This window comes from Plodia interpunctella, chromosome 29 (genome assembly GCF_027563975.2).
Source record: "Plodia interpunctella isolate USDA-ARS_2022_Savannah chromosome 29, ilPloInte3.2, whole genome shotgun sequence".
Classification (NCBI taxonomy): domain Eukaryota; kingdom Metazoa; phylum Arthropoda; class Insecta; order Lepidoptera; family Pyralidae; genus Plodia; species Plodia interpunctella.
In genome coordinates, this window is record NC_071322.1 from 358,182 (window position 1) to 372,133 (window position 13,952).

At 35.5% G+C, this 13,952-nt stretch overlaps 1 protein-coding gene across 3 annotated transcripts in view; it reads right to left on the reverse strand.

Moving 5' to 3' along the window:
* BNIP3 overlaps positions 1-13,952 on the reverse strand; it is a 40,096-nt gene that overhangs the window by 6,550 nt on the left and 19,594 nt on the right. The window contains exons 1-6 of one of the 3 annotated variants that reach the window (XM_053766796.2): positions 10,413-10,604; positions 7,432-7,555; positions 4,907-4,988; positions 2,902-2,960; positions 2,548-2,644; positions 1,492-1,583 (exon numbers count right to left, since the gene is read on the reverse strand). In XM_053766796.2, coding sequence (XP_053622771.1) covers positions 1,492-1,583; positions 2,548-2,644; positions 2,902-2,960; positions 4,907-4,988; positions 7,432-7,555; positions 10,413-10,449 — 491 coding nt within the window. In that variant the 5' untranslated portion in view covers positions 10,450-10,604. Of the gene's footprint in view, positions 1-1,491; positions 1,584-2,547; positions 2,645-2,901; positions 2,961-4,906; positions 4,989-7,431; positions 7,556-10,412; positions 10,605-13,952 lie in introns of those variants that run through there. The other 2 variants (XM_053766795.2, XM_053766797.2) reach the window with 2 other exon arrangements.

Sequence of the window (13,952 nt, forward strand, 5' to 3'; positions counted from 1 at the left end):
AGATTTAGAACGGCGGCGATAGTTTTGAGTTGTCTCTGAATTTTCTGAAATCGATGAATAAGTATAATAAAGTTTACACCGATATTTTAATCAAAGACTTTACTCTCGATGCAAAACCAATACACGGACATCCTTCATACAATAGACTATCTATTGTAGGATGTCAGTGATAGTGGTTTCTAAAGCCGCAAAGTACGGAATAGTCGTGAAGCATACTTACCGATCATTTCATTCTCTTCAGTATCTGAAGAATCCATGTTACGAGTATCATTTGAAACAACATCGCAACCATCATCATCATCTTTTTTTTTTCTTGCTAACTCTAACATCAATTTGGTCCTCGACCCCATCTGTAAATAATATTATTAGCACATACAGTGTAATAAGTGGAAATAAATATTTAAGCTGACTTAAAATTATTCGGCAAAATCAGCACATCTACAAATAACCCAAATTAAATTTCGCTAACGTGTAATCAAATTATCATCTTCAATGTTACAATAAGAGTTATCTCAGTGAAATTAATATTTTTTACAAGAAAACTGTGATATCAATAACCTAAAATTTTAATATTTTTTAAAAATTTCACGAACACTGTGATAACAAGTTGTACCATGTTATTGAAGGAAGAAAGAAATGATATAAATACTTACTTTTCACACAAAAACGCTGATATTATCGTGATGTCTCGTTTTTGGCGAAAGCCGGGAGCACTTCACACTAGCAACAACAGACAACAACTGAGCTGTCACAGTCTTGATGCTAACTGCATCGCCGAGTGAGATACTGCTATACAGTGATATTTGCATCTCATTCTCTCGTAACTCGGCCATTTTTAAAGTAAAAAATACGGCGATTTTACCGAAAAATAGATCGCGACATCGCGAGTTTGAATTTCAATAAAACAAAAAATTTAATATTTATAAATGTCACACTGTTGTCGCAAATGAACGATGTGTTTGTGTTTCGTTAACCGTCATTCATTTGTTTTTTCTTCTTCTGATTTTTCTGTTTGCGTTGCAAAATGGAAAACTTGAAATATCGCGTTATTTACGAGTACGAATTCCACTGCACTTTATTGATTCCCGTCCAAATGTTTTTTTTAGTAAAGGGATCAATGAACTACCTATGAGATGGCAAAAGTGCATAGATAATAATGGTTCTTACTTTGATTAAATGAATATATTATATTAAAAACTATTCGACGTTTTGTTCCTCCTATACCGAACGCCAATTTCATATGTAAGGACCTAATATTTGCTTCGTTGGGAGAGTTATTGTTATTATAATTATTCAAAAATTTATTAAAATCGATCCAGCGATTAACCCGTGAAAGCGTGACAGACAGATTTTCGCATTTATTTTAGGTCATATATGAACCATGTAAAAATGTGTAATATTAGCATGGATTAAATAGTATATTTTATTCCTAGTTGTTTGTGTTTGCGCATATACAAGTTGTTGTAGGTACTGTAGAAATGAGATACACACCCGAGCCCGACGCCGAGCGCGAGCGACAGCAGGTTGGAGAGCAGCGCGGCGCACAGCGCACCGCGGCTCAGCGCGCGCGCGCGGCCGCCGCTCTGCCGAGTGTTGCACACGTGTTGTACGTACACAAACAAGGTGCTTCTCACACAACGACCAACGTCTAGTGCATTATATATACAACAACAGACAACTAGACACTGTTCGAATGAGTTTCTTTCGGCACATTTCTTCTCAGCAGTGGTCGTTCCGAAATGTTAGTAGTTTTTAAATTTGGTAAACATCATTTAATTTAGAATATGACGTGAAAAAGTGCCTGTGAAGGCCTACTTTCTGAATAAATGATTTGATTTTGATTCACTACCGAGAAGAAATGCCTAAACAACTCATTAAACAGAAACTTAAGTTTTGAACTTCCCGTCCAAATCAAAAGGGACCTTATGGCGGCTGGCACTTAAGTCTTTATTGCCGTTGTTCCAATACAAAACAATGGCAATAATGACGTGAGTACCGGGCGCCATAAGATCCCTTTTGATTTGGACAGCCACATATACTAGGGTGAATTTCACGGGCTTTCTTTAGTGTTTATTAAATTATACCATACACAGTAATCGAGCAAGTTCGAAACTTGTGTTATCGGATACTAACTCAACGATACTATATTTTATAACAAATACATATATGTATGTATAGATTTTTACCCAATCGAAATAGTTTCGTATTTTTGCAAAATATATATATATATTGTTGACGTAAGCTGCTTTCAATGCCTACTATTACAAAATTTATCAAAATCGATCCAGCGATTAAGCCGTGGAATCGTGACAGACAGACTTCATCGCATTTAGTTTGTGTTATGAACCATGTGAAAAAATAAATAAAATAATTTATAATATTAGTATGCTGACTGGATATTTATAACACATACACATATATAAACATCCAAGATCCGGGCCAATCGGAAAAAGATAATTTTCCATCATGACCCGACCGGGGATAGAACCTGGGACGCTTTACCACCGCGCCACAGAGGGGGTGTTGTTGTGTGTGTTGTACACGTACTTGTTGCGCGAGCGGCGCGGCGAGCTCCAGCACCTCGATGGAGGACGCGGCCGACGGCGGCCCGCGCGCGCCCAGCGGGTGTCTGAAGCGCCAGTCTCTGCGCGAGACAATTTTCATTTTATTCATCAGGTCCTCACGTGTGAAACTGGCGTTTTGTTGTACTGGCCACTTTAATCACAAATTTCTCCTCTTTGGTTGGGAATTCCAAATTCAAATTTATACAGCTATTTACACATGTGTTTGTGTTTCGTTAACCGTCACTCATATTCCTGTATAATAATTTAGATTTAAGTTTGTGAGTTCAGATAAACATTTTTTTCTAAAAAAACCCATCATACTACTACTGTTACTCACTTGGGAGGCAGCTGGTCGGGGCGACTGCTCCACTCCCACACCCAGTCATTGGAGTCATCCTGGGAACATACGACAACATACAAAACTTTACTGTTGGCCAAAATCTTTAGTCAGCAATAAATAAAACTATATAGTGGTAATTAAATGAAATTATAACAAATTTAAAACTAAGTTGAAACAATTTATTTTTAATCAAGCCCAATTGCAGTGAACTGGATCCGACCCTGTACAAGTTAAAAAAAAAACGTCATTCCATAGGGCGCACGCACACCGATGCGCAAGCATTATTTATTTAGGATGTAAAGATGTACTGTTTTATTGATAAACAAATAATACATATAAATAATAAAATTGTAAATAATAATATAAATAATACATAACTATAAATAATAAAATTGTAAATAATAATAACTATATTAACAATTATAGTTTGATATTTATACTTAACTATAAATTAGGAATAATAATTAATTTAATGTACATTATCAACTATAATAGAAAATTAAAACCACTAACCCTATCATGAATATTGTTAATCTATTATTATGTTTTATGAAATCTGAAACCCATGAAATTCTTTACTTAAATAAATTCTTTAAATTGGATATATATAATTATAATCTTACTAAGCTAATAATATACAATGCAACACATTCAAGTACAGGCTAGTGCTAATACTAATCTGATACTAATTTTATTTATTTATTTATTTATTTTTTTTTTGTTACTGTACTGATACATTACCAGTGTACCAGCACCCTTATGTTTCATATCTTTTGCCAAGTTTGTAGCGGCTACGCCGAAATGCAACTACCGACAAGTTTAAAAAAAAAAAAAACTCATGTATTAATCTTCTAGAATGCTCATACTAACACTAATAATTAATAAATGTAATTTATTTTTAAGTGTATTTCTCTTTAAGTGAAATTTATAATTTCTTAGAGAAAATAAAGTACTTTAACCAGAATTATATTGACATTTCCAAATTAATGTGTAACAATAAAAAAACTAGTTCAATCCAGTCACAGTACAAAATCCATTTTTGCGAATATTGATACATTCCGAAAATATAATAGTTGTAAATTTATTCATTTTTACTCGTAAACAATTTTTTAAGGATATAAATGTTGAAATAAAAAAAATTAAAATGTTTAAATTACAAAGATTTTTTTTGCAATGAATTTATCAAATACCACATACAAGCAATCGGCGGGAATATTTGCATCTGTCATTGTGTGAAAAAATATTTAAATCAAGAATAAAACAATGTCTTTCTTTTTCATCGGTGGCCAGTAAAACATTAATCCTGGATAACTGTATAAACGAGTATGAATTGACACGAAGCGCACATTACAATCTGGGCAATCGATGGAATAATTTGCCATGTGCTTGAATATATTACATAATATAATAAAAGCGTTTCAGAATTGTATGTGTTTACAATTAATTTTGAAAATTGAAACTCATTTTGCCGTGTTAAAACATTGAACCACGCTTCGAAACCATTTAAAATTATATATTGAACGACAGGTATTAATACCATTTTATGTCCCAGGCGTTTCGCACCTTGTTACAAAGGTTCAAACGTTTGTATCGAGGGAAATAAAAAAGGTATGTAAACGTTTAATATTCTCCTTCTTCTTGACCGTATCCCACTCATGTGGGGTCGCCACAGTATGTAAGTTCCTTCCATTTTGTTCTGTCATTTGCCATATCCATTGATACTCCTCTCCTGTTCATACTATGTGAGCGTTTAATACCTGTAGTTTAATATATAATTATGGAACGTGAAAGTTTAACAGTAACAATTTAAAACTGTTTACACCGGCTCCACACTGTCGCCGAAGTCAGACACACGCCGACGCGAATGCGTGAACATTGCGCAGTTAGTAAGGATGGTTTTATTTACCGCAATGAAAAACCAGCAATGTATACCGAATCAAAGTTTGGCAAACTGTTCGACGACGGTGTGGAGCTGGCACGAGACATTTTAACACGTAATTACCTTCCAACAGTTAATGTAGACTCCCTTCAGCTCATCTTCAGTGGACGGTTCGAGGTTCGGACTGTTGGGAGGGGACTTCGGGCTGGAAATGTAGATATAGAGAATATTATTATAGCATAGCCACAGTGTACAGACAAAATCATTCAAATAAATCAAATCATTCAGAAATTAGGCATTCGCAGGCACTTTTTCACGTCATATTCTAAATTAAAACAGTTGTTCGCCGCGAACTTAGACCCCGCGAACACAATACATTTTTGACGAGTTTTTTTTTTTTGCAAAATTGTGAATATTTCAAAAACGACTTAAACGATTTTGATGCCGCACGAACTTAAAAATTCTATTGACAGATCCTACATACCTTTTAAATTTCATCAAAATCAGACCAACCGTTCGAAGGTTATCGCGTAAACAAAAAAAGTTGATTCGTGGACCTCGCTCGCTCGGCCAATAATATTTACCAAAGCTACTAGTATTTAGCCAAAACTACTGGTATTTCGGAACGACCACTTCTGAGAAGAAATGCCGAAAGAAACTAATTTAAACATTGTCACTTTGTTGATATATATCAACAAAGTGACAATGTTGATATATATCAACAAAGTGACAATGTTGATATATATCAACAAAGTGACAATGTTGATATATATCAACAAAGTGACAAAGTCTAAAAAAGAGCACATATTTTTATATACACAATATACTACCGTCATTGGTTACATTATGTGATGTATGTGTGAGTGGAGTGTATGGTGTCGAGTGTCACACACGCTGCGGTGAACCGCGCGGCGACCGGCACTTGAAAAGTGTTGTATTTGTTTCAAAAACTACAATCATTCATTAAAAAACATGAGTTAATCTGTTTATTTATATCGAAGACACACAATATACATTTATGATACAGTGAACCATTAAAATAAAGGACAAATACACAAGAAACATTCTACATGACTATACAAACATGTGCCGCGGCGATAAAATTCAAATTCAAAATTCAAATCATACAGAAATTAGACCTTCACAGGCACTTTTTCGCGTCAATTTTTATATTTTTTGACGAGCTCGGTGGCGCAGTGGTAAAGTGCTTGCCTCTAAACCGAGAGGTCCCGGGTTCGATCCCCGGTCGGGTCATGATGGAAAATGATCTTCTTCTGATTGGCCCGGGTCTTGGATGTTTATCTATATATGTATTTGTTATAAAATATAGTATAGTTGAGTTAGTATCCCATAACACAAGTCTCGAACTTACTTTGGGGCTAGCTCAATCTGTGTGATTTGTCCTAATATATTTATTTATTTATGTATTATTATTATTATATTTATAGTTATTTCTCACAAGCTACAAACTACTGGCATTTCGGAACGACCACTGCTGAGAAGAAATGCCGAAAGAAACTCATTTGAACAGTGTTGGTCCCTATCATGCCAGATATAAAAGAGCAGTATCTCAGCGCATATTCTGCTCGACAAAGAGAGCAGGGCACTGGATTTCAGACACCACCAGAGGGTACACGGGGTTTCACGCACATCGAAGACGGTCGCGCCATTGTAATTATATATTTTTTCGACCATTTACTTTGGATATTAGATTATTTTTTACAATAATGGTCATCCTTTTACAATAATGGTCAATAATGGCGCAGCAACCGGCAATTACAATAAACATTATGATATATATACATACATTTACTTACATAAACAGATACATACAATATAACTAAACATACGTAGACATAAACACTTATACAAACAGAAATATGAAGATTTGAACATCCACTATATATTATACTATTTGTAAAAAGCAACTTAAACAACGGAAATATATAGAAGACAATAGAAGTTTCTTCCGGCAATTCTATCAGTACGAGTAGACGACCGTATAGATTGAACGTTGAAGAATGGTTCTATTTTACCGCCGAAACACACGAGTTCTTCCTCAGCTAAATTCCTCTACAATTGTCTCCTGGCCATATAGCAATTTTTCTGCGGACTGTACGGTAACCCTATCCGCAGAGTCCGGCATCGCATGACAAATCTAAGCTAATTACAATGAAGCCGTAATCACGCCACCGTTTGCATTCTATTGTCAATGAGACAATATGACAGTATTATTAGAAACTAGCTGCGCCCCGAGGCCTCGCTCCCGTGGGAATTTCGGGGTAAAAAGCAAGTACCCTATGTGTTATTCCTGGTTATGTTCTACCCGTGTACCAAATTTCATAACAATCAATCCGATTTAGCGTGAAAGAGTAACAAACAAACATACTTCGCATTTATAATATTAGATGGGATTATTATATTTTTCGCTCGCGGTGACTTCGCACGTTTACAATGACAATGTAATAATATTGATAAGCATGACCCGACGGTGCACCCAGTATCGGCTCCCGACGAGGGAACTCCTCAACGGATTACAGCACGGGCATGATTTATATTGCCTAGACCTCTGTCTGATGACAATAAAAGCTTGTAGCATAGATTTATTTAAAAAAAAGAATTGTACGAGAAGTGACACCGGAACTGACCTGCCTTTGAGGCTGGAGGCACGGGAGTGCCTCACTGAGGAGTCTCTGCTCTCCCTCTGTGCTTCGCGCAGCAGTCTCATGTACTCGTTCTCTGCCAGGCCAGAGTTCAGCTCCACCCACGATTCTGTGACGAGAGAATGAGTACATTGTTTAAATGAATAAACATTGACAGAGCTGTCAATGTCAACAAAACGCCGCCTTTTTATTTGTCAAAGTAAAAGGGTGAATTTCACAAACGTTTCATTAGTGTCAGACATTTTTTTTTTATATTATAACATGTTATATTCCGTGTCAATCTCAACCTTGACGTTGGCAAAATCATCGTTTTGGCGAACGATGGAGCCATGAGACTTAAAAAAAATAAAAAAATAGGAATATTTTTTTTTAAATTAAACATTTATAAAAAAACATTGTTCCAGTACTTAGTTATAAAATAGGATAATTGAATTGATTACTGTGTGTGGTACAATTTTATAAACACTCCAGTCACGTGCTGCGGCCGAGATCAAAACGCTCGCTCGTGAAATTCACATGCAAAAATGTTCCCAATGGATTTGGATTACACGGAGACGACAAAATAAATAAATAAAATAATAAATAAATATATTAGGACAAAATCACACAGATTGAGCTAGCCCCAAAGTAAGTTCGAGACTTGTGTTATGGGATACTGACTCAACGATACTATATTTTATAATAAATACATATATAGATAAACATCCAAGACCCGGGCCAATCAGAAAAAGATCACTTTCCATCATGACCCGATCGGGAATCGAACCCGGGACCTCTCGGTTCAGTGGCAAGAATCTTACCACTGCGCCACCGAGGTCGTCGAAATTTACATTATATTTTACTGAATCCCTCGAAAACTTCCCAATATTCCTCGAGCAAGACCACATCATTTCAAGTACTTTGCGGCCCTTCTCATACAAAGACAAAAAAAAGGTTGCTCACATTTAAAAAAAGCTTAATTTGGTTCATGCGCAAAACGTCGCCACTGGGACTTGGACAATTTTTATGCTGGCATCATCCATACTTTGCTCATAACTACATATACGTGTCTATAACATTGCTATATTACTATTTTTGGACTGTTTCACGACGACGAAAAGCATCAATAAAAACGCGCGCGTTTTATGTACATCAATTATGCAGAATCGAATTAGAATGTAATAGATAATAAGAACACGCCATTACCGACGGAAGTCCGCCATGTTTGAACGTAGTTGTTTATAATCTGTGAATCCATCGGCCGACGTGTATATTGTTGATGTTATTGTCCGTGGAAAATGCGTGCCTTTGCGCCAAGCCCGAATGATTATGTTATGCGTAACAATTCCAACCAAAACGAATATTTTCAGAAATTATTTCATTTTACGGATACGCACTGTACAAGGCTTTAGTTAATAATCTTAGCTAATATTATAAATGCGAAAGTAGTATGTTTGTTTATTTGTTTGTTACCTCTATCAAACTCTATCTGTTCGACCAATCTTCTTGGAAATTTTACATACATGTAATCTGAAGTATGGAGAAGGACATATGATACTTTTTACCCAGAAAAAATACGGTGTCGCTAGAATACAACATGCATTGCCATTTTCTGAACAGTTAGTTGGATATCGTTTCTTATTTGAAGGTTAAGGTTGTCAGTTGGGTTATCATGAGGGTATCGGGATCGCTACGAGAAAAAAATTACATAAAACAATGACCCAATCGCTCATATTAAATTCAATATTGAAGAAGTAATTAGTATTTCAATTTAGGCAAAATAGCTTTCATATATATATATTTATTTAAGGTTCTTTTTTGATCGAACACAGTTTGATAACTAATTGATGTGAACAAATTAAGCTTAATAAACTGCCCCATTTATTTGAAAAATCCAAGCATTTATTTATAACTAGCTTTTGTCCGAGACTTCTCCATTTTCTGCAGTTGCACGCACTGTCCCTTATCTGAAGGTTAAAGTTGTCAGCAGGGTTATCTGAAGGTATTGGTTTACAAGGAGAAAGTACAATGACTAAACGTGGGGATAAGAATAGAACAAATTTCATTGGAAACCAGATGAGCCGCGGGGCTTCGCCTCCGTGGGAATTTCATGATAAAAAGTGCAATTGTTATTCCTGGTTAATATTCTACCTATGTGCCAAATTTCATAACAAACCGTCCAGTAGATTTTGCGTGAAAGAGTACAAAAAGTACACATAATTGTGTTATATATTGAAACGAAAGGTCTTGGCGCAGAATCACACTTTCGCAATACGTCATTATCGCAGAATATCACAATTATTAGGGTTCCGTATCTCAAAATGTAAAAATCAACACTTCCTTGTCCATAATTAAGACCATTTAAAAAAAAGTTTATTTAGAAAACTATATACACACACACACAGGAATACATTAACTGATGTCAGTAATCGATCGCATGTCAAATTGCTAATATAATTAATTACCATAATTTAAATGGTGATTGTGCGCACAACACAATGCCCCAATTGCAATTTGCTTTATATTTTATTCATTAGCTAACAAAGAGTTAATTATTATCACGAGGTTAAAAATATTGCAATTGTCTTGGCCACCGCTTCACGGGCGTAAATCTGTCAATGTTTATTTTCGGGTTAATGAAAATCAATCGAAAATATGATGTCTTTACCATAATATCCTTCCCTGCACGCCGCCAACACGGAATGATTCGCTAATATTCAAGAATTTTGGGTTAGCAGTTCAAAATCGTGTAATCTATTCATTATTTTCGTCGTATCAAATCGACTGACTGCAGTCTTTTTATTTTGCTTTTAAAAAAAATAAAATGCGGCAAAGATGAAGCGCGAAGATGATAACAAACAAACTCACTTTCGCATTTATAATATAATTAGCTGTGATTTCATATCTCGCTAATGACATTGCCAAAAGTTATTCTAAATTATTGCCTGGAAAGAATCAGGATGACAATTCAGCACTAATATAATTACCGAGATCGTCGACCGCTACCGAGGTCTTTGGCTCCATATTTCACAATATCACAGCACTATCAAACACTAAAACAAAACAAATCTCACAAAGAGTCACTTCTGTGTATGTTTTCTATTTTTAAATTCGTGTTATAGAGGAGCGTTCGCTCGCGCGTCTTGCCGCGCCGAGCGCTCGTGGTGTACTGAGCAAAATCAGGCAAAATGTTTAAAATTGGAACGTGTACGTGTGTAAACAAACCTTTGTGATTGCGTGTGCGCAGGCGCGTCGCGCTGCGTACCACGATAAAGATATTGTTAAATTAATTGTCGTTATCGCTTGGTTTTTGCACGGTTTTTACAAATAATAACCGTGTATGATTTAAAACTTTGCACTATTTCTTAATTTTTGTTATTTTTTTTTATTTAAGCCTTTATTGTTAATACCAAACACAATAAAACTGATCACTACTGCGCAAAAAATATTTAACATTATATATTTGACGCATTAGTGATCAGCGTGTCTTGTGACACGTAGGCCTCTTCAAGCTGTTTCCATTCACTCTTCTCTTTAGCTTTCCTTGTCCAGGTTGCTCCTCCAATTTTCTCGATATCATCCATCCATCTTACATACCACACGCTAAATCGAGTATGCGTAAACGAATATAGGATCCCAAACTTATATCACAGGAGTTTCCTTTCTAAACATTCATGTAACATGGTCTTAAATCAATATTATCTCTTTGACAACGTTCACTAACAATACAGTTTTACCTGTGTCAGCTATCCTCCTAACAACGAATATATTAAGACAGCAATTTTATTAGCCAAACAACCAATAGTTCTTGCCATTTGTAGTACAAAACACCAGATGTTAAACACGAGAGGAATTTTATTAACTGGTGGTAACATTATCTTATAACTTGACCGGAATTGAAAACAGAGTAAATGTCAGACCAAGTCAAGGACGGAGACTGAATGCAAGACGACACCAGACATTTTGCTATTCAACAAGTAAATAGTAACGTCATAAAAGGGTTTGAAGATTTGTGGCATACCTACTGCCGCCATTTTGATTTTATTTCAAAATCAAAATGACGTGATCAACTTTGACGGTTATTATCTCAGAAACCTGACATTTTGAGGGTCATTGTTTTAATATTTTTTGTTGGTATTAATGTCAGCTATCGATTTATAAAAGTTTCATGGCTGGCCGCGATTTTGAAAAAAAATCAAAATGGCGGCAGTAGGTATGCCACGCTCCATAGTAAAATCTTCAAACCCCTTTCTGTCGCATTTCTAGGATTAAAATTGACTTTGCCGATTTTATGTCATTATGATATAAACGATGATAAACGAAAGAGCAAGATTAAATAAATAAAATAAATAAATATATTAGGACAAATCACACAGATTGAGCTAGCCCCAAAGTAAGTTCGAGACTTGTGTTATGGGATACTAACTCAACGATACTATATTTTATAAATAGATACATATATAAATAGACATCCAAGACCCGGGCCAATCAGAAAAAGATCATTTTCCATCATGACCCGACCGGGGATCGAACCCGGGACCTCTCGGTTCAGTGGCAAGAACTTTACCACTGCGCCACCGAGGTCGTCATATAGATTATACTTCAGAGGATTAAAACCTGTGATTAAAACAAACAGAATCGATTGATTGATTTAAAAACGCGGAAGTGAGTTTGTTATCTCTTCATGCTTCACCTGCCACATCAATCTGTGAAATTTCGCATACATATAGCATATATATAGGGAGTGAAGGGGTGGACAATGCTTTTCATGCCGGAAATAAGTGCAGTTCCAGAATATGTTCATAAAAACAATTCGCGCGAACTAAAGCTTGAGTAAAAGCGTGTTACATTACAAAAGAAACAAATGACATGTGTTAAAATTTAAAACACATAATAAACACATAATAATCACAGTCACGTCGAAAACCTGATATATCAGATAGAATTTCAACTAAAATAAACCGAAGAGTTCCGATTGATTAAATACAAGGTCGCTGTATTAAATCGGGTGCGTAAAAGCTAAACAGACAGTAGGCGATGCGTGGGGTTCCACTAGGGCGTTTACTGGCGCCTACACGATTCACGTTTTCAATCTTGTTGAGACAATACGGGGTGACCTAGATATTGTCGATTTTGTAGTCGCTATATAGCGTTTAAGCGTCACTCAAACATCCTGTGGTATATCTAAAAATAAGACTTGAGAAGAACGCAATTGAATTAAACCCGTACACCAAATTGAAACACGAACACGAAGAAGAAAGTAAGTGAAAGAAAACTTACATCCATTGCTTATAAATATAAAAATAATACTTTTTGCACTCACGTGAGCTACCTACAGGAACAGTAATTTCACCGACATTAATATAATTTTACATAGAATTTTTGACGACCTCGGTGGCGCAGTGGTAAGATTTTTGCCACTGAACCGAGAGAACCCGGGACGTTCGATCCCCGGTCGGGTCATGATGGAAAATGATCTTTTTCTGATTGACCCGGGTCTTGGATGTTTATCTATACATGTATTTGTTATAAAATATAGTATCGTTGAGTTAGTATCCCATAACACAAGCCTCGAACTTACTTTGGGGCTAGCTCAATCTGTGTGATTTGTCCTAATATATTTATTTATTTATAGATAAAGCGTGCGATTAAAAAAAAATTGTCGTGCGTGCGTTTAAAAAAAAAATTGTCGCGCATAACACAAACACTAGTTTTGTTAATTACATTATTAAGTAGACTTAAGAACATTGGTACTGAAAATACCACTGTTATGGAAGAGCGTGACCTTCTGAGGTTAACTTCACTTAATAGAAGATCACATTTATTATAAAAAAAAAAGATTGGATCGGCAAAATATAAACCCCATGACAATCCGGGACAGAGCTCTCTAGGGACCCAGAGTCAGAGAAGACCCGAACCCAAGTGAAAAAGTAAACATGAACGTGACAAAGTGTGTTGGAATGTACAAAGAAAAATAAAACACTAGATTCTCCGAATATCTGAACGTAAACATATTCAATCGAGTTCGCAAACAAAGAATTAAAGATTATTGTCTTCGGAACATTTCTCCGTTGCATTTTTCCACTGCGCTGATTCATAGCAAACGTCATTCCTTAGATAACATGAGTCTTTGTCCGCGAACTTTCTAAATGCTTTGTTGATGTACACAACAATTGTTTTTGTTACAAATATAGTGTTAATACGCGTGGAATATGTGTTAACTAATATTACATTAGCTATAGCTCGATTACATTGCAATTTAACCCTTATAACGACGCAGAATGGTGTCTCAGATTTATTTATTTCAATAGTTCAGAGTTAATTCAATTCACCTTCAATTCATCTAAATTAATGTAATGTAATTACAACTGCCGCCCTTAAGTAGCGTCACCAATAGAAAAACAATTCATACATGACACAAAAAAAATTAATAAACACTCATAGAAATTGTTAAATTTCATCTCAATTTGACACAATTAGCGAAAATGTTATTTTGACATTTTGTGCATGAACAGTCAAGTGCATAT